Genomic DNA, 19,669 nt, shown 5'->3' on the forward strand with positions numbered 1-19,669 from the left:
ATTTACTGACTGCCTGCTCGGTGCCAGGCAATGCTGGGACGCAGGGGTGACCTGTGCACACAGAGCTCACAGTTTAGTTGAGAAGATAATACACACGTGATCTAAACTGTGACGAGCCCTGTGAGGGAGAAGCCCAGGAGCAGAAGACTGATCTGCCGCGAAGGCCCAGTGAAGGCGTTCCTGAGGTGTATACGCTGGAAATGAGAGCCGAGGGACCAGCAGCAGGGAGGGGAAACTGGCTCCCAAAGAAGGAATAGGTATTAAGGCTCTGAGAAGGAGAGCACAGGGTACCCACTGAAGCCAACACTGGTGAGAGACGAGGGTGGGTGCCAGCCGGGCAGGGCCCTGAGGACCACATGAGGAATGTGGACCCTGAGAGGGACAGGGCAGCCCTTCCCTTCTTGGGACTCTAGAGAAGGCCTCACCTCATGAGTCAGGCACTTTTCAATGAGCTGGAGGTAACTGGTGATGTTCTCCTCGTCTGGTCGGGACACCAGCAGCTGGGTGCACACTGTGGGACAGGGGAGAGGAAGGTCGGCCCCAGCACGTCCCCTGCCATAGTCTAGCTCCCCTGGTCCCTGCCGGCCAGCATCGGAGGAAGAGGAAACTCAGGCTGGATGAGCTCTAGCTATGTGCCAAGCACGGCACCTGGCTATCGTTAGGATATAAAAGCCCACCAAAGTGGTACAGAGAAGTTGAATCATTTGCCCCAGGTCACACAGCTAAAATGATATGGACCCAAGTGTAAAATCTGCTATGCCATGCTGCCTTAGGAAAGGCTGAGCCCGTTATGAGTTTCAACATATCCATCTGTGGACTTTAGTTCCTTGTGAAAGAAGCCGTGGGTTTGCCTCGCACCGACTGTACACCACTTCCACCGACACACTGTCCGGTCTTCTGCTCGGGCTGGAGACACTCTGAAGGTAAGTAAAAGTTGTCTCGTACCATCAACCTGGACACACCTGAGGGCAGACGTTCTGCTCTGGACACACTTGCTGCTTTCAGTCTCAGCTACTCTCTGAAGTGATCTAGTTCCCAGGGTACTCTAAAAAAGCTGTTCCCACCATTTAACTTAGATTGGATCCCTGATGACTGGTTCACTTGGCTCCCTGTCCCCGAACTTCTTGAGGGGCCTCGGGGGGGGTCTCACCTTTGCCCATCACCCGTGTAAACTGGCTGGGGATGTCTCCGTCGGCGACGGGAGCCGGGGCTGGCTCACTGCCATCAGTGGGAGCTGGAGCTGGTGGAGGGGGGTAGCTCTCTGCAGCTGGAGGGTCCTTGGCCTCAGTGCCCTTGTCTGTGCCGGGGTGAGCCAGGGGAGGCTCAGCACCTGGCAGTGGTGGCTCCCCCCGGCTCCCATCCTTGGCAGTAGGGGTGGCGGCAGCGGCAGCAGCCACGGTGGCTTGGAGGACGCTGTAGGCCTTGATGGGGGTGATAATTATCTGCTGCAGCTCCTGCAGAGCGTTTCGCAGATTCCCTCCTTCCAGCACATCCTGAGTAGGGAGGACACAGACAGGGTCACATGCTGACCCCCACAGCTACGTAGAATGACTATACAAGCGAGGTCAGACAGAGATCGGAGAGGGCTGGTGGAACCCTGGGTCCTAGCACTTGGAGAAAGGAAGTAAGGGCACTACACGCTCACACGTACGTACACATCTGTATATGCATACCCTTCTTCCCCCCCTCGAGGTGACGTTCCATGGGGCTCAAGGAGGTCTGACGCTGGGGTCTCAGGGTCCCGCCAAGAATGGGACCAGATTCAGACCCAGAGATTCAGATCAAGACACTGGGGGTGGGGGTGGGAAGCAGAAGTCAAGTGGCAGGAAAAGGGGACAAGGAATGCAAACTGAGGCAGATACGGAAGGGGAGCGAGTGGATGAGAACCAAACGGAAAGAGAGATCATGCACACAGGGAGACATTCAGACATCAGACACCAGAAATACCACTAAGAAATGGAAAAGAGAGGGAACAGAGGGGACTGAGTTAACAAAGTCTGGAGACAAAGACCAGGACAAAAAGGGGAGCCTCTCAGCCACAAGCAAGTGACCCCTGTGATCTGACTTGCTCCTGGCCTCCCTCCCTAGGGCTGGGGCCACTGGACATCAGACCTGAGGGCTGTGAAGGCCCCAAGGGGAGGCTACCCAGAGCCAGTGGGCAGCCGGCTGGCCTTGAAGATGGGGATACAAGGTCCTCACCTTCTCCAGGGACTTGAGGACGCTCTGCCTCTCACGTAGCTTCTGGATGCTGAGGGCTATCTTGTGGCGGGCACCTTTGGTGACATTCTGTGGTAGGGGCAGAAGGGGATAGATACTTTGGGGTGCCCCAACAAGGCCTGAGGAGATGCAAGAGGCTTGGGCTTCAAGAGTACTGTCAAAATGGTGTCACCCCCAACACCTTCCCTGATGGTCCCCTTGGCTTCACCTGAGACTCCAGGTGCTGCTCAGTCAGTGTCATCATCTCCTCGTAGCTCATCTGTGAGAAGAGGGCTGCGTACTTGTGCAAGCGGAGGCTCTTGAGCCATGAGGGTACATCTGTGGAAAAGGAGAGCAAGAGGTCAGGAGTCCGGCCCTTGTGACCAGGGCAGAGGGAGGGCTGTGGGGAGGAACCAGGAATAAACCAGAGGCAACATTAAAGATGCAGAAAACTGGGAGGAGTAAGGGGAAGCCAAGGGTCCAAAAGATACTTCTTCTGCCCAGCCACACCCTTGTAGGTGGCCTTCCCTGACAGCAGGACATCTGACCCTCCTGAGCTGTTCGACTGGATATGTACTAGGATGGCCTCATCGATGTCCCTAAAAGTCTTCCTAGAAGCTCTGTTCCATCGGCTACCACTGCGTCCTGGCTTCCTTGTCAGGCCAGGGTGTCTGAGGGCACGGATTTCTCCCACATCAGACTAGGGCCTGTGGGGATCTCTCTGCTCAGTCTTGAGCCTTAAGGGCAGGGACTCTCTCCTCCCCTCAGACCTGTCCCTGCCTAGGGCAGGGTAGAGGGTGACAGGAAGGTGAAAGCTGGAAGCTTCCAGCTCCCTTCTGTCCTCTAAGCCATGCAGAGGCCTCTCTTCAGAGGGTCCTAGTGCTGCCCTCCCCTGTCATACCTTTCATGCCACTGCCGTCCTCCTGGAAGGTGTTCCGGCTGGAGCCCTGCTCCTCCGTCTGCTCACTGCCAGAGGAGGCCACGCTGCTCTGGGGTGAGAGGGGTGCGTGGTCGGGCGCGGTGAAAGCAGCCCGGGCCCCGAGCTCCTCCGGACTCGGCCACTCACCAGGGGCCTGGGGGCTCGTGGGGATGAGAGACATGGAGCGCTTCAGCGGGCTGGGGTGAATTTGGCAGGGGAGACCTGGCCAGAGGGGGAGAGGCAAGAGGTCAGGCTTGGAGATCTGACCACAGGAGATTGTGCCCCCTGGTTGGTGCCATGCATGGCCGCTCAGCCCCAGAATCCAACAAGGGGAAGGGACCCTGGGTGTGAGGGGAACCACCTCCCAGATAGTGCTCGTTCCCTCACTCCCCACACTCAACCCATCGGCAAGCTCTCCGCCACATCTCTGAATCTCTCTACTTCCTCTTCCAGCACCCTGGTCCTAGTCACTGGTGTCCCTCGTTGGAATTACTGCCACAGCCTCCTTATTGGTTTCTTGCCTTCCTTCTTGCCTCCTACAGCCCCATTCACCTCACAGAAGCCATGTTGATCCTTCTAAAAATGCAAATCTGACCAAGTCAATCCCTTCCCTTCACACTGAGCATAAAATTCAAACTCTTCCACATGCCTACAAGGCCTGGCAGGACCTGGACCCTTTGACCTCTCACCTCCCACAGCTCACCTTTCAGTTCAAGCCTTTTTAGCTTTTACTCCCCCACCCCCACCCCCCATTTGTTCTTGGAACACTCAAGCTGTCCAACCTCAGACTTGTGCACTTGCTTTCTTCTTGTCTTCCTGATCTTGGCAGTTGGCTTCCTCAAATCTCATCTCAAGCAAGCATGACATCTCTTCCAAGGCCTTCCTTGACTAGCTGCCCACCACCAATCTTGGTTACTCCATCATAGGACACTTACTTATCTTCTTTACAGCACCCATGACAAACTGAAGTGATCTTACCTAGTTACTTGTTTACCTGCTTATTAACTGTATACCCCCCTGCTATGATACAAGATCTGTGACGGCATCATTGTATCGTCAGTAATTACAGTGGAGCCTGGCCCAGAGGAGCTGCTTCATTAGTATTTGTACAGTAAGTGAAATGAACGAAATAAATAAACTGCTTCCTCAACATCCCTGTCATTGGGTCTTACCACCTGCCAAAGTTTTTTTCTGGTACTGAGCTAAAATCAGCCACCCATGAGGCCCAGTGACTCAGGGTGAATCGAGGCCTTCTTCCACAGGATGTTTCACACCCTCCATCCATCCCATTCCTGAGGTAGGAAAAGGGATTCAACTTGATTTGAACCATTCTCAGGACAGGGCAGGTTTCCACGAGCATCCAGACCTTCACATGGAGCTATTCCCCCTGCCTAGCTCACTGCTCTTCCACCCTGCCCTGACAGCCACTTCAGCCTTCGCTCCTCGCTCAAGTGTATTACCTCTTCTACGACTCCTTCCTCTGCATTCCCTGGGGCCCTGTATTATTGCCTCAAGCCTAGCATTTACTGCCTCCATCACTAGCCTGCGTCTTGCACTGGACTCTGGGCTCATGTAGAACGGCAACCCCACCCACGCATTTCTGTATTGCCATGACCAGGTGCAGGGTTATGATACGCAAGAGCCCTCAGTTTCATAAAAGCCAAAAAGAGGGCACTTATGGACCTGAGGGTGCCTCTAAGCTTGGCATAGGGAATCCAAAAGTACCCAAAGTCAAAAAAAAAAAAAAAAAAAAAAAAAAAGACAAGGAAACGAAGCCAAAAAACCTCACCCTGGGTAGGTGAGAACATCAAGGCTCAGGGAACAGAAGCCCTTTGCCCCAGTTCCCAGAGCAAGTTTGGGAGGCACAGACCTAAGAACCCTAGCCTTGTTTCTGATGGAAAGGCTGGAATTCCTGCCAGTCCTCCACTGAAACTCAGCCCAGGAAGGACAACCAGCCTGGTACAGGCTCCAAAGCACCTTCCCTCATCTATGACAATATCTATGTTCCTAGCCAGGAAATCACCTGAGGGAAAGGGCAGTGCACTGATAGCCCCCTGAGGCTAGCCTCCACCTCTGCTGTGACCTCTGGGGTCCTCTGCTCAGGGCTCCTTCCAAGGCTCTGGCCTTCCAGAAAATGGCACCTTCTAGGCCCTAGGGGACTTGGTATAGGTTTTTCTTTTTTTCTGTGGCCTGTCTTGGTGCCTATGGCTTCCTCCTCCTTCCCTCTCAGCCAAGAAGAAGGCAGGCAAGGCTGAGAGGGCAGGAAATTATCTTGATTGGAATGATCGTGCAGTTCCCGAGGAGTGCTGCTTGGCCAGGCACTGGGGTGGAGGCTGGCCACAGCATGAGGGCTATAAAAACAGGAATGCCGGCCGGAGATCCAGGGCCTCACGCTCTCCGAGAAACCCTGGTCTGTCCTTGGCAGCACCCCAAACCCACCCTGCCTGCCCTTACAGGCCAGTCCTTGCTGCTCCCCACTCAAAAATATTTTAATGGTTTCCTGTTTCCTGCAACTGCTTGAAATTGAAAAGCTTCACCCTATCCTTCAAGGCCCCCCAGAATGTGGCCCTAATATACTGAGATCTGGGAGTCAAGACAGATCTGCATTGAAATTCTGGCTCTGCCACCTATTAACTTTATGATCCTGGGCAAGTCACTTTATTTGCCCCCTCTGCCTCCGTTTCCAAGTAATGTCCTTGGCACAGGGGCAGGCACATAGTAAACATGGATGTTGGCTACGGCAATTACTCATTTAAATCCCTGCACCTCTCCATCCCAGCCAGACATGTCTGCATACTCCAATTTGCCACCCCGTGCCTTCCTTTCATGCTATGTCCTCTACCTGGAATGCCCAATTCCTTTCTCTCTTCTGGTTCACACCCCCTTTCTGACAATGTTCTTGCTTAGTCCTTTCATAGCTGCTATTCCTATTGGGGGGAGGAAGAAATGTATGGGCACCCTGCATGGTAACCCCTCCCATTGATGAGGTCTGAGCATCTACGGGAGGGTCACTTTTAGGTGGAGGCAATGTAGCAGAGTAGTTACAAGTATGAGCTGTGGAGCCACACTGCATGGATTTCAATGCTGGCTATACCACCTGGGGCAAGTGACTCTTCTGTGACTCAGCCAAAGAATCTGTATGTATAAAGTTCTCAGAACGGCTTTTGGAAAAGACCGAATGCTCAATAATCTTAGCTAGAATGATCATTATTAGTATATTTTCTCCATTTGGACCCAGAAACTATGATGCTCTGAGACTATAAAACAAGGTCTAACACCCTCTGGGTTGCCAGAGTTGCCAGAAATGCCCTCCATCCCTGTTTTCCCTGATTCTTACCAACACCTAGGAGGGAGGCAGGTGGCCAGGACATCCGTATTAAACTGGGGAAAGAAAGATACTCAGGGGACAGAAGGTGTGTACCAGGTGCCACAGAGCTGGGTACCAGAGACCCAGGGTTCACCCCGCCCACTGGCATGGATGACATTTCACTGCCACTCTCTTGACTTGCTTTAGCCAGTACCAGCCAGCCAAAGGGGACCAGCCATCTTGAGGTGAAATCTTGGAAACCTCTCACCTGGAGTCAGGTAATATTATCTCACCAAGTCTTGGAAATCCCTCTTTCCCTTACCTTGTTCATTTCCACTAGTATTTCAAAAACTTACTAGAATACCAGCTCCTACTGCTCACCCCAGCCTCTGGGGTGCTTACCAAGATAGCCCTTTCTAGACCACTTGGTTGGAGAACAGCATTGTGGCCAGAGGTAGGCTCTGGTGTCAGACTTCCCAAGTCTGAACCGTGGCCAGCTCTACTACTTGTTATGTGTGTAACTTTGAATACACGACTTCTCCTCTTTGAATCTCAGTGTTCTCATCTATCGAATGAGGCCGATGATAAGGTTGTGACCAGGATTAAACGAGATCATGTCAGAAAAGTGCTCACAGCACAGTCAATGCTCAACACTACCTACCGTTACTACTACCATATAGAGTGAATTACATCTTATATATAAACAGGCTTACAAACACAGATTTCTCAGAAACAATGCTATTAGCTGAAACCACATCCACAAATCCACCATGTCTAAGCTGGAATGGACCTTAGATTTTGGCCATTAGCTCAATACTTTCAGAGGCCAAGCAGGTGTCAGACATGCCCAAAGGGAGGTGGTGGGGCCAGAGGCCAACTGGGGTACATGTGCAGGGTCTGAAGGGGGTGGACAATATTTAATCCTTCAACCCCATCTTACTGCTGCTATAGGAATACAAGCCTTGAGTTTTCAGATTTTTTTTTTTTTTCCCTTTTTAAGAGAAGCTGAAATCTGGAGTTTTAGGGGAAAATTCTCAATTTCTTATGTCACCAAATTTATTTTAAAGCATAAGACAAAACCAAAGTTTCAATGTGTTTGGGCTCAACAAAACAAGTCTGTAGGTCAGATATGGCTTCTGGAATGTCAGTTCACAACCTCTGCACTGCCTCATAAAGCTGAGGCCCAGATAAGTTATGAGACTTGCCCAGGACCAAAGAGCAAGTAAAGAGAGAGAGCCCAGTTTGACCTTTTTCAAGTAGGTATGGCCTCCTGGGACCCCCACTCCCTCACCTGTGTTCGCATTGCTCCCAATACTGTTGATGGCTGGCGGCACTGAGCTGGATGGGTGGAAGGGCACGTGTCCATTTTCCCGGGGTGGCTTGTCCTGCCAGCCTGGCCCTGCCTCCCCAGGGCCCAGCTCTGCAGGGCCCCCCCATTCATCTGAGCCTTGGCGTGAGTGGTAGGTAGGCTCAGGCCGGGTGCGGAAGCCGCTGGCCAGCCGCTCTTCCAGGTGGCTCAGCCAGAGGGCCAGTGCATTGCGGTCCTCCAGTGTGGTGGCCGGGTGGATGAGGGCGTAAGAGAGCAGCTGGCGGCTCTCCTCGATGAAGGCATTGCTCTCGATCGAGTAGGCCAGCACCTTCTGCAGCAGTCTCATGTACTCCGACTTGGCCTCCGTGTTGCCTGGCTGAAGCAGGGGCAGGTGGGACAGCAGGAGGGATACCACCTTCTCTTTGGACTCCTGCTGCCACTGGCTGACGATGGCTACAGAGGGAACAAAAGGGAATGTCAGAGAAGCCAGGGTAGGGGACTCCCTCAGCCTGCTCCCTCGGCTCCAATCTCCTTTCCCTTCTCCCTTCATGACCCCTTGACCTCTGAGCTTGTCCTTCATACAGGTGAGACCAAATGCACTCACCCTACTTCCAGAGTAATTTTTCCTGGTTCCAACACTCCTACTCTCCAATACCTGCTGTGGCCCCCCAATCAGCCAAACTTGCTACTCTGGAATCTGAGCTCCTCCTGCTGTCCCCAGGCCTGCCCTTCTCGTTGTATCCCTGTTCTTTTTCTCCATGGCCTCTATCTCCTTTCCCCTATCGGAAGAGCCTCCTCCCTGACAGTGGATGACAATGGAATACGATGGTTAAAAGTCTGGGCTCTGGAATCAGACAGTTTGGACTCCAACTTACTAGCTAGATCTTGGGCAAGTCATCTTGAACCTCACTGCACACGGATTTCCTAACCTGAACAGTTTGGGGGATAATTACAGTACCCAATTCACAGTGTTCCTCTGAGATCCAATAAGCTAATAAAGAATGGAAAGTGGCCAGGCATATAAAAGAATGTATTTACTAAATGCTTGCTGTTTAAGTGGTAGAGACCAGCCTCTAGATTTTCCTCTTCCAATTGGTCCCATTCACCCAGACGGATTTGTCTTCTCAAAAGCACACCAAATGTCATGTTCCTGACCAGGAGCTTCCAATGGCAACCAACAGACTCACGTTCAGGAACTCCTAGCCAACAGCACCTTCATTTTTAGGGCACTCGCCACCTCCTATTCCTCCAGATAAAGATGTGGGATACCCCCACATTCCCCGGGGCTCTCTCCACATCACATTCATCCAAGTTTCCACACTTACACTGAGATCCAAGGCTTGAACCTACAATAATATCTTTCCTCCCATTTGAATTCTGTCTTTTAACGGACTGCCTAAACCTGCCCTCCTCCAGGAAGCCTCACTGGCCAGTCCATGCCACAGTGATCATCTGGTGACATCTCCTTCCCATCCCACAGTGTGAGGGCCTAGATCTGTCTCATGGAGATGAGCCAGGTTTCCCCTTTTGACCCAGAAGGTCACTCCCTAAGTAATAAGGCCCCAGACCAGCCACATAAAGGCGGCCTTGGGAAAGAGCTATTACAGGTCTTCCTTGAAAACCTTGTTACCACTTCTGTGACTAGCTCAATGGACTGCAGGATGGGAGAAAATGCTACAGGGCAAAGGAAACACTTAACATCTGTAGCCCTAAGAAAATGAATCATACACAACTCCCAACTCACCATATAACTGCACATTCTCTTGGCCTGGGACTCTCTGCTCTAAGCTGCCTAAAGAACCTCTGTTTAAGTGCCCAGGGATTCATCTATTCATTCAGAGTCATCAATTCCTGCTATGCCCATAGTACTGGCCAAAATAGAACAGTAATACTACACAATAATAATGATAATGAATAGCATTTATTGAGCACTTACTATATTCCAGACACTATGCTAAGAACCTCACCTCAACTCTTTTTAACATTGCCATCTTATGTCTGCCCCTCCCCCGCTCATGCTCTTTCTCTCTCTCAAATATAAACAAACATTAAAAAAAATTAAAAAACAAAAAAAGGGGCACCTGGGTGGCTCAGTCAGTTAAGCGTCTGACTTCGGCTCAGGTCATGATCTCGCAGTTTGTGAGTTCGAGGCCCACATCAAGCTCTGTGCTGACAGCTCAGAGCCTAGAGCCTGCTTCAGATTCTAGTCTCCCTCTCTCTCTGCCCCTCCCCTGCTCATGCTCTGTCTTTCTCTCTCTTTCTCTCAAATATAAATAAACATTAAACAAACAAACAAAAAACATTGCCATCTTATGGATGAGGGACTAAATTTCAGGAGGTGGAATCACTTTCTCAAACAGAGCCAAGATCTGAGCCCAGGTCTGTCAGCTTCCAGAACTGGGAGAAATGTTTACCAACAACACTATACTAGTTCTTCAATGCCAAATCTCTTGTTCTCCACCCCCTTCCCCCTCCGCCATCCTTGGCTTTCCTGATCTCATGCAGGACCTACCACTCAAGGCTAGGAAACCTTGTTGAACCAGCTTCCCATGACTACAAGGCTGTCTCTTAGGTCATCTCCATATCTAAGGATGTTTCCAAGGTGGGACAGGCCTTCCTGACTTGAGGAAGCCTTCACTTTTCCCACCCTCCCACCTCCACATGGCACTAGATCATATAAGAATGAATACCCTGGTACCCCATTCCCCTGGCTTAATCCCTGAGTTTTTGGCTCTTGATGAGAAGAAATAGCGTGATGAAGATTAGGGACAGAAAGTCAAAGACTTATATCCCAGCTGTGTTATGCAGTTGCCTGGGCAATACATTTCCTCCTCTGGAAAGGAGGGATTACAGGTCTGCTGAGAGGATTTAGGGAGACAGTGCATGTAAAGCACCTGACAGAGTCTGCCCACAGTAAGCACTCAGTATGACTCAGTGATTGGTGTTTTTCTCCCTTCTCCTCCAACAGTCAGCCTACTCCTTCCAGCCCTACCCTGACGTTCTCAATCGCTGTTGTTTAGGCCTTACAGAGTAGCCAGAGGCATCTGGGACAGAGAGAAGCCTTGTCTAGTCCCTCCCCCACCCCAGGATACTGCCAGGACCCCAGGGCTAAGGGACACAGCTTCTCCTCTGGTACTGCCAGGGGACGTGACAGAACAGCCCCAAGGGTTGGGCTCAATGAAGGACCTTGTTCTACCATGGAGAAAGGAGAGAGTGGTTTTGGACGACTGGAGGCTGACCCTGGGGAAATGTGTGCTCATGTGTCTGTGTAGCGGTGTGGTGGGGAGGGCGGGCCTCCCATGACTGGGAAGCATCAGTGAGCACTGGATCTGGTCCAAGGAATTTGCGCAGCCTCAGGCCCCTTGGGGTGAGCCCAGCTGGGGCTGCAGATGACGGGTGGGGATGAAACTTCGTTTCCTGCTCAGATCAGAAAAGTCTGGCCCAGAGTTGGGGCACAGTGGGGGCCCAATGAATACCTGCAGAATTGAACCCAGATGGTCTCCTAGAAGGTAGTGGTGTCTATGTGTGTATAGCGTGCCCTCTCGAGGATCCCCTGACCTCAGGTGACCCTGTTTCATATCCTAGCAGAGTACACTGAGTAAGGGCACAAGTTCAACAGGCAAACTTGCCTGGATTCAAAATCTACCTCTGCTTCTATGAGCTAGGTCAACATATTTTTGGGCCAGTCCTTTAACCTCTCGGAGCCTGGTCTCCTTTTCTGTACAGTGGGGGTAGTAAAAGCCACTATGTCACAGGGTTGTTGTAAAGGTTCAATGAGACAATCATGCAAAGCACCTGACATGTGTTAAGTACTCCTGTCATTTTAAATGTTATTGTCATTGCTTTTGGTTGAAGATCTAGAGCCCACGCTGTTTCAGGGCTGTGGGGAGCAAGTAATATGGGAGGGCACATCTGGGACTCCCCCTTAAGATTCCCAACAGGGGTGGGGGATTTCGTGCAGTTATTTACCAAAAACAGACATATCTCTGGTTCCTCTGAGCTAGACGTACAACAAGCAATGATGAAATTCTGGAGGTGGGCGGATGGGGGAGGGGGCTGGGAATGCCATGATGCCAATGGCTGCTTCTCACCAAGCTGCAAACCTGGATTCTGCAGGCACGGAGAGGACCAGAGACACTGTGCATGAGTACCCTCCTTGGCCAGGTGACCAGAACTAAATAGGTCATGACCCTGGGTCCTGGCAAATCATAGGAGCCAAATATATCTTGGAGACTGCCACAGAGCAAATCCATTTTTACGTGCTGGGCTGTTGCAATAATCGTGGCAGCCTCAGGCACTAGTCACAGGGGCTGGGGTTTGGCTGCAAACATGCCCTTCTCTATCTCACCCCAGCTCACACAAACATGGGGGAGGGCCAGGGGGCTCACATTTTTGTTTGATGAACTGTGTCAGTAGAGCTTTAAAGGGAGGGTGGAGGCATGAGAGTTGAGCTCTGGTGACTCATTCAGCCACGGCCCCCTCCTGACCTCAGTTTCCCCACCCAGATTCAGTAAGCCAGATAGGGAGGAGCTTAAACCTGCTGGATACAGGGACTCTGACTCAGAGGACAGGAGGAGGAAAGAAATGCAGGAAATGTGGCCTAGGAAGCTGAAGGACCTGGGAGGGAAGGGGATTTCAGCTTCTCTGGCTCTATTCTTTTGGTCCAAGTCAGCATCAGGAGGAAAGAGAGGACTAGCATTACTGTTACAGCTCCAAACAGGCAGGGAAGACAGCACTGGGAGAAGCAACAGGGATGACAACAAGGGGTAACCTGGGGCCTCTCTTTCCTGTTCCACAGACCCTTAGGGTATTGCTTTTCTGTTCCTGGGTATTGTTTCAGATTCTGCTTCTATGAAACCAATGCTGGCTGCCTGGGTTTGGGGGACTTCCTTAAACCCTCCCAACTGCTTGAGAGGAAGAGCCCAGGCCAGATTCCCCTTCTACAGCCCCAACTCCCCACTCCCAGCAGGTCACCACCTTCCTGGTCAGTATCAGCGTCAGTATCAAGACAAGTGGTTCTCCACTGGATGCACGCAAGAGCCAACTAGGGAGCTTAAAAAATATTAGACTCGCTGGGGATAGGCCTCAGATTATTTTTATAGAGTCCCTGAGTGATTCTGACATGAAGCCAGGGTTGGGACTCACTTGCCTAGATCAAGCCGTCTGTACTCCCTGCCTTTTTTTTTTTTAAGTTTATTTTATTTGAGAGGGAGGGAGAGAAAGAGTGTGCAACATGCAATGAGCAGGAGAGGGGCAGAGAGAGAGAGAGAATCCCAAGTAGGCTCCGTGCTGTGCTGTCAGCGCAGAGCCTGATGCAAGCCTCAATCACACAAACTGTGAGATCATAACCTGAGCCGAAATCCAGAGTCAGATGCTTAACGAACTAGCCAACAGGTGTCCTATCTGCCCATTTCTTTCTTTCCTTCCTTCCTCCCTCCGCCCCTCCCCCACTTTTTTCTTTTCAAAAGAGAGTGAGCGCAGGGGAGAGGGGCAGAGAGAGAGAAAGAGAGAATCTTAATCAGGCTGTACACTAAGTGTGGAGCCTGACACAGGGCTCGATCCCACAACCCTGGGATCATGACCTGAGCCAAAATCAAGAGTTGGAACACTCAACTGACTGAGTCACCCAGGCACCCCCATCTCATAAAATATTAAGAGCTATTCCTTTAGAAAAATGTGCTGAGCCCCCAAAGTTATATGCTTGGCTGTGGCTCTACCTTCTTTGGTACATTATTTCAGAGCCCAAGAGGCACTTGGAGAGTATCTAGAACAACCCTCTCACTGTCCAGATATGGATCCTCAGGCTCAAGAGGGGTGGAACTGGTCCAATGCACAAGAGGTTTTAGTGGCAGAGTTGGATCTAGAACTCCTGGATGTTCTGATTCCCATTCTCATGTCCTGTAACAAATGAATCATCCAGCAGAGCATCATCTCTCAAACTGTCTAGTCAGCAGAAGAACTTGGATACGTGTTCCCAGGCCCATCCCCTCAGGATTCTGATTTCAGGGGTGGGGTCAGGGTTGGGGGGGTGGGGAGGCTGGATTTTAAGAGTCACTTCCCTCCCACCAGGTGATGTGGACAACGACGCAAGTTTGGGAAACACAAGGGAATGGGAAGCCCATAACAAACAAGGGAAGAGATAAAGTCAGAGGGTGCACAGTTCCTCCCACAAGGTAGGCCTCTAGGCCCAGGAAGAAGCTACTTCCTTCACAAATAAGGCAAGGGGGCTGTTCTACTTGAGGGAGGGACCGAGACAGGAGACACAGGCCTCCTTAGTCTTGGAGCCCCCATGTATATTATTATTATTATTTTTTTAATTTTTTTTAATTTTTTTTTATTTTTTAATATATGAAATTTACTGTCAAATTGGTTTCCATACAACACCCAGTGCTCATCCCAAAAGGTGCCCTCCTCAATACCCATCACCCACCCTGCCCTCCCTCCCACCCTATTATTATTATTTTAATGTTTATTTATTTTTGAGAGAGAGCAAGCAAGTGTGCACGCAAGCAGTGCAGGGGCAAAGAGAGGTGGGTAGAGGATCCAAAGCAGGCTCTGTGCTGACACCAGTGAGCCCAATGTGGGGCCTGAACTCAGAAACTCCAAGATCATGACCTGAGCTGAAGTCGGATGCTCAACGACTGAGCCACCCAGGTGCCCAGGAGTCCCCATGTCCATTAAGAGTCATTTAACGGTCTGTAGAATTTGCCTCTGTGACCACTTCTCTCTCTAGTCATGCTCTGCTCTAGTCCTGGCAGGTTTCCTGCTGACTCTGATATACACCATAGCCCTCCTTCTCTCATTCTAAGTTTTCCCTACCTCTCCATCTAAGTACCAGCTTGTTATATATTCTCGCCATCTGACCTGGGGCTGCGGCTGAAGACCTTGATTCCTATTTTCACTCATCAGTGAATTCGTTCCACATCAATTCTCAACCCTGGCTAGGCATTACCCCCAAATCCCAGTGCAAACCATCTGGGATGAGCATCAGGTTCTTGGTATAAAGGGTGCCGTGTCTTTTTAAGGCGATGTGGTAACAAGGAATCTTTCACATCCACATCACTTCAAACTAGCAGTTCCACAGAATTCTAGGAATTTATCTTAGAGATGCTTAAAGGGTACTCATCGCAGCACTGTTTGTATGAGCGAGACCAAACAGACCATAAAGTAGAGCCTACTGGTCAGGAGCAAGAGCTCTAAAATCAAATTCCAGTTCCACCTGTGACCAGTGGTATGACCCAGGGCAAGTCACTAAACCTCTCCAGACCTCAGTCTCCTTGTCACTAAACCTCTCCAGACCTCAGTCTACTCATCTATAAAATGAGGGAACAGTAAGACTACCTTACAGAGCTGTTGTGAAGACTAAATGAGTAATAAACGTAAAGAATTGTTTGATTCCCAGGTAGGCCTCTATAAATACCTATTCTTCCTATTATGCAGCCATTAACAATGAGGCATATACATGTGTGCTGAATATGAAATGATCTTCAAATTACACTGTTAAATGAAATTGGTTAATATACACAGTGTTCTACTCTATATATTAAAATGATCTGGGCGCCTGGGTGGCTCAGCTGGTTAAGCAGCCAACTCTTGGTTTCAGGGCTTTGTGCTGACAGCGTGGAGCCTGCTTAGGATTCTCCCTCTCCCTCTCCCTCTCTCTGCCCCTTCCCTTACACATGCTCTTTCTCTCTCAAAATAAATAACTAAATAAACTTAAAAAAAAAAAAAAAGATCAAAACAGGGGTGCCTGGGTGGCTCAGTCAGTTAAGCATCCAACTTCAGCTCAGGTCATGATCTCCAGGCTCGTGGGTTCGAGCCCCATGTCAGGCTCTGTGCTGACAGCTCAGAGCCTGGAGCCTGCTTCGGATTCTGTGTGTCCCTCTCTTTCTGCCCCTCCCAAACTCGTACTCTCTCTCTCTCAAAAACAAATAAAACATTAAAACATTTTAAAGAAATGATCAAAATAATGAAAAAGCTGAAGGGAGACTATGTGCATACTCATACATCACAGAATCTCTCACAAAACATACACCAATTGGGAAGATGGAAGTATGGAAGGGAGGAGATCTCACTTTCTACTTTTCATAGGGTTTGATTTTACAAGTTTTGAAAACAAATGCAAAAATTAAACACGCTCTAATAAATAGAATAAACACCACTGGTGATTCTGAGATACAGACAAGATTGGTACTTAGTGCTCATCCAACTGCCTTCACAGGATGGGGTGGCAGGGAAGTGTGACAAAGCTACATAAGAAAACGGCCTGTCCCACAGGAGCCCTACTTGGGGGCACAGCCATACCACAACCAAGAACTCCTGCCACCGATGTCAGAGCAGAGATGAGCCCTCCCTGGTGTGGAGGAGTGTGAGGCTGCTGAGCTCTGAGCCTGCTGTAGTCTTGTTAGATTCTTGCTCTCACTGTCTGCCAGACTGGGACTTAAAGCCGGTGTGAGTCCTGGCCCGAGGAGCCACCTCACCCTATAACCATGGTGCTTCTCTGACTTATACGTAAATATTCGGAAAAATAAAGGGGATTGTTACGAAGGCAATGGGCCTGGGGAGATGAGGGAAGCCAGGCAACTCTGTGGCTCCTAGCAGCCCATGTGGATTTCCTTACCTATGAAATGGGGAAAATAACAGTACCAATTTCATGGGGTTGTGAGGACTAAATGAGTTATTCACAATAAAAACAATTGACATTTACTGAGTGTTTACTACATGCCAGGCACTGTTCTCAAAGCTCACAATGACCCTAAAATGTAAGCACAGTTACTATCTTGGTTTTAGAGAGGAAGAAACCAAGGCTCAGAAAGTTACTTTGTTATATTGCAAATGACAGACCTGGGATCTAACCCTAGACAGTCTGACCCTAGAGACACTAAAAAACACTGCTTTCCAAGTTAGTATATAAGTACAGCCAGTACTTGGTGTGTTGTAAGGGCTTAATGTGAGCTATTATTATGGGGGAGAAGGTGGGAAGGGTTTGGATGCACTGACACGGAGCCCCTGCGTCCCCTTTCCAGTTAGCTTCAAGTACGCACGAAATGTCCTCTTCTCTGGCCTCCATCTCTCTCACCCATCACTGAGGTCAACAGCTCTCCATCCCGCCCTGTGGAAGCCTACAGGCCAGAATGGCTTCAGCAGTGTGCCCTGAGAGCGTTCTCTGGCCTGACTCCTGTCTATGACTGGAGCCCCTGAGAGAGTTCTAGAGAAGCCTGGCTCACCAGGCTCCTGGTACACACTCTACTGAGTGCTTAGGGAACTGATACGGACTATACCTAAATTCAAAATTCTCTTGAAGCTATTTATGCCTTAAGTCCAACCTACCTTTGTGCCTACAGAACAGTTTAAGATTACTTGTGAATTTCTAAAATTCTCTCCTAGCTCTGGTGTCCCAGAGCTTGAGAAATGACTTATTTGTTCAGCTTCCAATCCACTTTCATAAGTAATGACCTTAGTCCCTTCCTCTCAGTCGCCCAGACAAGCCACCCTACATAGCTCTTCTTCTGCTATAGGTTGTTTCCAGTTTGCACTGCCATCCGCCAGTAGCCCCTCATTTCATGCCTGAGGATATCTGGCAACAAAGCCCCAGGAGACTAATGATGATGACTTGGGAGGTCAGGGACTCCCCCTCCACCAACAAGTTGAGAACCCACATTTCTCAGCACATTGTGGGGTGGGCCTCCTCAGCCCTCCGATATCTGCTCCTGTTCCGGGTGGAGACTCACCAGCACTGTTGGCCTCCGACTCTAGCAGGTGGATGTCATTGCAGTCCGCCAGCGAGTGCTCCAGGCAGAGCTGCAGGAACCGGGCCTGGGTGCGAGTGACCCGCTTCAGAAGTGACAGCAGGGCCACCGTCTGCTCACACTCATTCCAGCCCTTGAACCAGCCAGCGAGGATGCCCACCTGGTCGCGGAACATCATGGTGCCGGGCCTGGGGCCAGGGTGGGGGGGACGGCGGTGGCGAGGGCCAGCGCCGTCACATGGTCTCGGCTCAGAGCTCCTGTTACCTCTCCCCTGAGGGCCAGGGCTTGAGGACGTTCCCTGGCGTGGTGGCAACGGGTGGTAGGGGGAGGAGGAAACCTGCTCACATCGGGGGAGGTCTTGGTCCAGCCACACCTCTCCAGGCTCCTAGAAAAGGAAGGAAGGTGGTCAGACAGAATGAAAGGGCTGGAACTGGCCCGGTGAATGCAGGTTGAGAGGGTAAGGAGGCTTTATGCCTTCCTCTCCTAGGGTGTCTGCTCTGCTGAGCTCCTGGGAGAAAGAGGAAGCCAACACCAGACACTAAACCAACTTTCCCACCAATCTCCAGATGTAGAAAAAACACCTGATTGGGACTCAGCAAGACTAAGGAGAAGAGGTTGCCCCTCAGTCCTAGCTATCAAAGGGCCAAAGGAAGCAGAATTAAGTTGGTAGGATTTTCCAGCAATGGGAAATAGGAGAGGCTGCACACTACAGGGAAAGATCTGAATTAATGGAAACCTGGCCTTATGTGACATGTGACCCCCAGCACATGCCCTGACCTACCTCTTCTGAGAGTGGGAAAGAGTGATTGCTCACCTGCTAAGAGGACTCCATGGAGTTTATGTATGTCAATCTAAGACTCATAAAGCTAGGATGTGAGTGGGTGGTGACCTCAGTGGAGATCTCGAGTATGCAGATAGCTAAGTGATCAGTAACTGCCTGGGTGCCCAAGGGTAGGGGCATGGACAAAGGCTTTTTCAAAGATTTGGGGGAATCTTACCTCCTTCAACCCAGCTCTGCCACTCTGGAAAAGGTGCAGCTCTGATCTCTAAGATCCCACTCATCTCTGCTCTGAGGTGAGTCTCCCCCAGACCTCTTCTTCATTCCTCTGAAGGCTACTCCTGACCCAAGTCCCCTGGCTTCCAAAGATGCCTGTCATCCAGACTCCTAAGAGCACGGAGGATGCCAACTTGAGAAGGGTCACATCCAAAGTAAAAAACTCCCAAGCTAGAAAGTGTTCAAATTCCTCTCTTGTATGGGAACGACACAGGAGCTGTGTTAACTGGGCAGACAACAGGACTATTCTTCAGTGGACTGACTTCTGGACACTACTCTGAAGCCTTTTTTTAAGTGTCTCGAGCTCCAGGTCTCTACTCGCATTTCCTGGTCTGTCCCACAACCAGTGCCTTGGCTCTATCCCCAAACCACATTTGGCTCCACGGACTGAGAACTCCACACAAAGACCCACTGAACTTGCTGGGCTCATGTCTTGCCACCTCCCTGAACTTCCATCCTCTTGCTGAAGAGCGCTGTGAGGTGCATCTGACAACGGCTATGACTCACCTGGCAGATCCTCTCTGGGACACCTGAACAAAGCAAACTGACCCAGATGTCAATCCCTTTGCATATAAGGGCAAGCGTAGGGGAAAACGAAATCTTCTTAAGTTTATTTACTTTTTTGATTAATCTCTACACCCAACGCGGTGCTTGAACTCAAGACTGTGAGATCGAGTTGCATGCTCTTCCAACTGAGCCAGCCAGGTGCCCCAGAAATCTTTTTATTATTTTTTATTTTTTTAAATTTATTTTGAGAGAGAGAGATGGAAAGAGAGAGTGAGCATGCATGTGCAGAGTAGGGGCTGAGAGAAAGGGAGAGAGAATCCCAGGCAGGCTAGGCTCCCGCAGCACAGAGTCCAATGCAGGGCTCGATCTCACAAACTGCGAGATCATGACCTGAGCTGAAATCAAGAGTTGGACGCTTAACAGACTGAGACACCCAGGCGCGCCAAGACATCTTTAAAAAGGAATCAAATGTTGCTCCTGGCTTAAAATCCTCCAATGATTTCCTAAACTAAACCTAAACTAAAACTGAATGGATCTTGGTCTACAGGTCCCTGGAAGACTCCTGTGGCCTCTCCAATTTCATCTGGTACAAGTTTTCTATTCACTAGAACTCTTTCTTCAGACCTAT

The 19,669-nt window shown here is 50.3% G+C and overlaps 1 protein-coding gene across 3 annotated transcripts in view; it reads right to left on the bottom strand.

Moving 5' to 3' along the window:
* SAMD4B (sterile alpha motif domain containing 4B) overlaps nt 1-19,669 on the bottom strand; it is a 42,456-nt gene that overhangs the window by 10,546 nt on the left and 12,241 nt on the right. For all 3 annotated transcript variants that reach the window (XM_049621312.1, XM_049621313.1, XM_049621314.1), the window contains exons 2-8: nt 17,463-17,865; nt 7,714-8,184; nt 3,098-3,337; nt 2,426-2,535; nt 2,200-2,286; nt 1,151-1,493; nt 426-511 (exon numbers count right to left, since the gene is read on the bottom strand). In XM_049621312.1, the coding sequence (XP_049477269.1) occupies nt 426-511; nt 1,151-1,493; nt 2,200-2,286; nt 2,426-2,535; nt 3,098-3,337; nt 7,714-8,184; nt 17,463-17,658 (1,533 nt within the window). In that variant the 5' untranslated portion in view covers nt 17,659-17,865. The remainder of the gene's footprint in view (nt 1-425; nt 512-1,150; nt 1,494-2,199; nt 2,287-2,425; nt 2,536-3,097; nt 3,338-7,713; nt 8,185-17,462; nt 17,866-19,669) is intronic.

The sequence above is a fragment of the Panthera uncia genome (genome assembly GCF_023721935.1).
Source record: "Panthera uncia isolate 11264 chromosome E2 unlocalized genomic scaffold, Puncia_PCG_1.0 HiC_scaffold_19, whole genome shotgun sequence".
In the NCBI taxonomy this organism is placed as follows: Eukaryota; Metazoa; Chordata; class Mammalia; order Carnivora; family Felidae; genus Panthera; species Panthera uncia.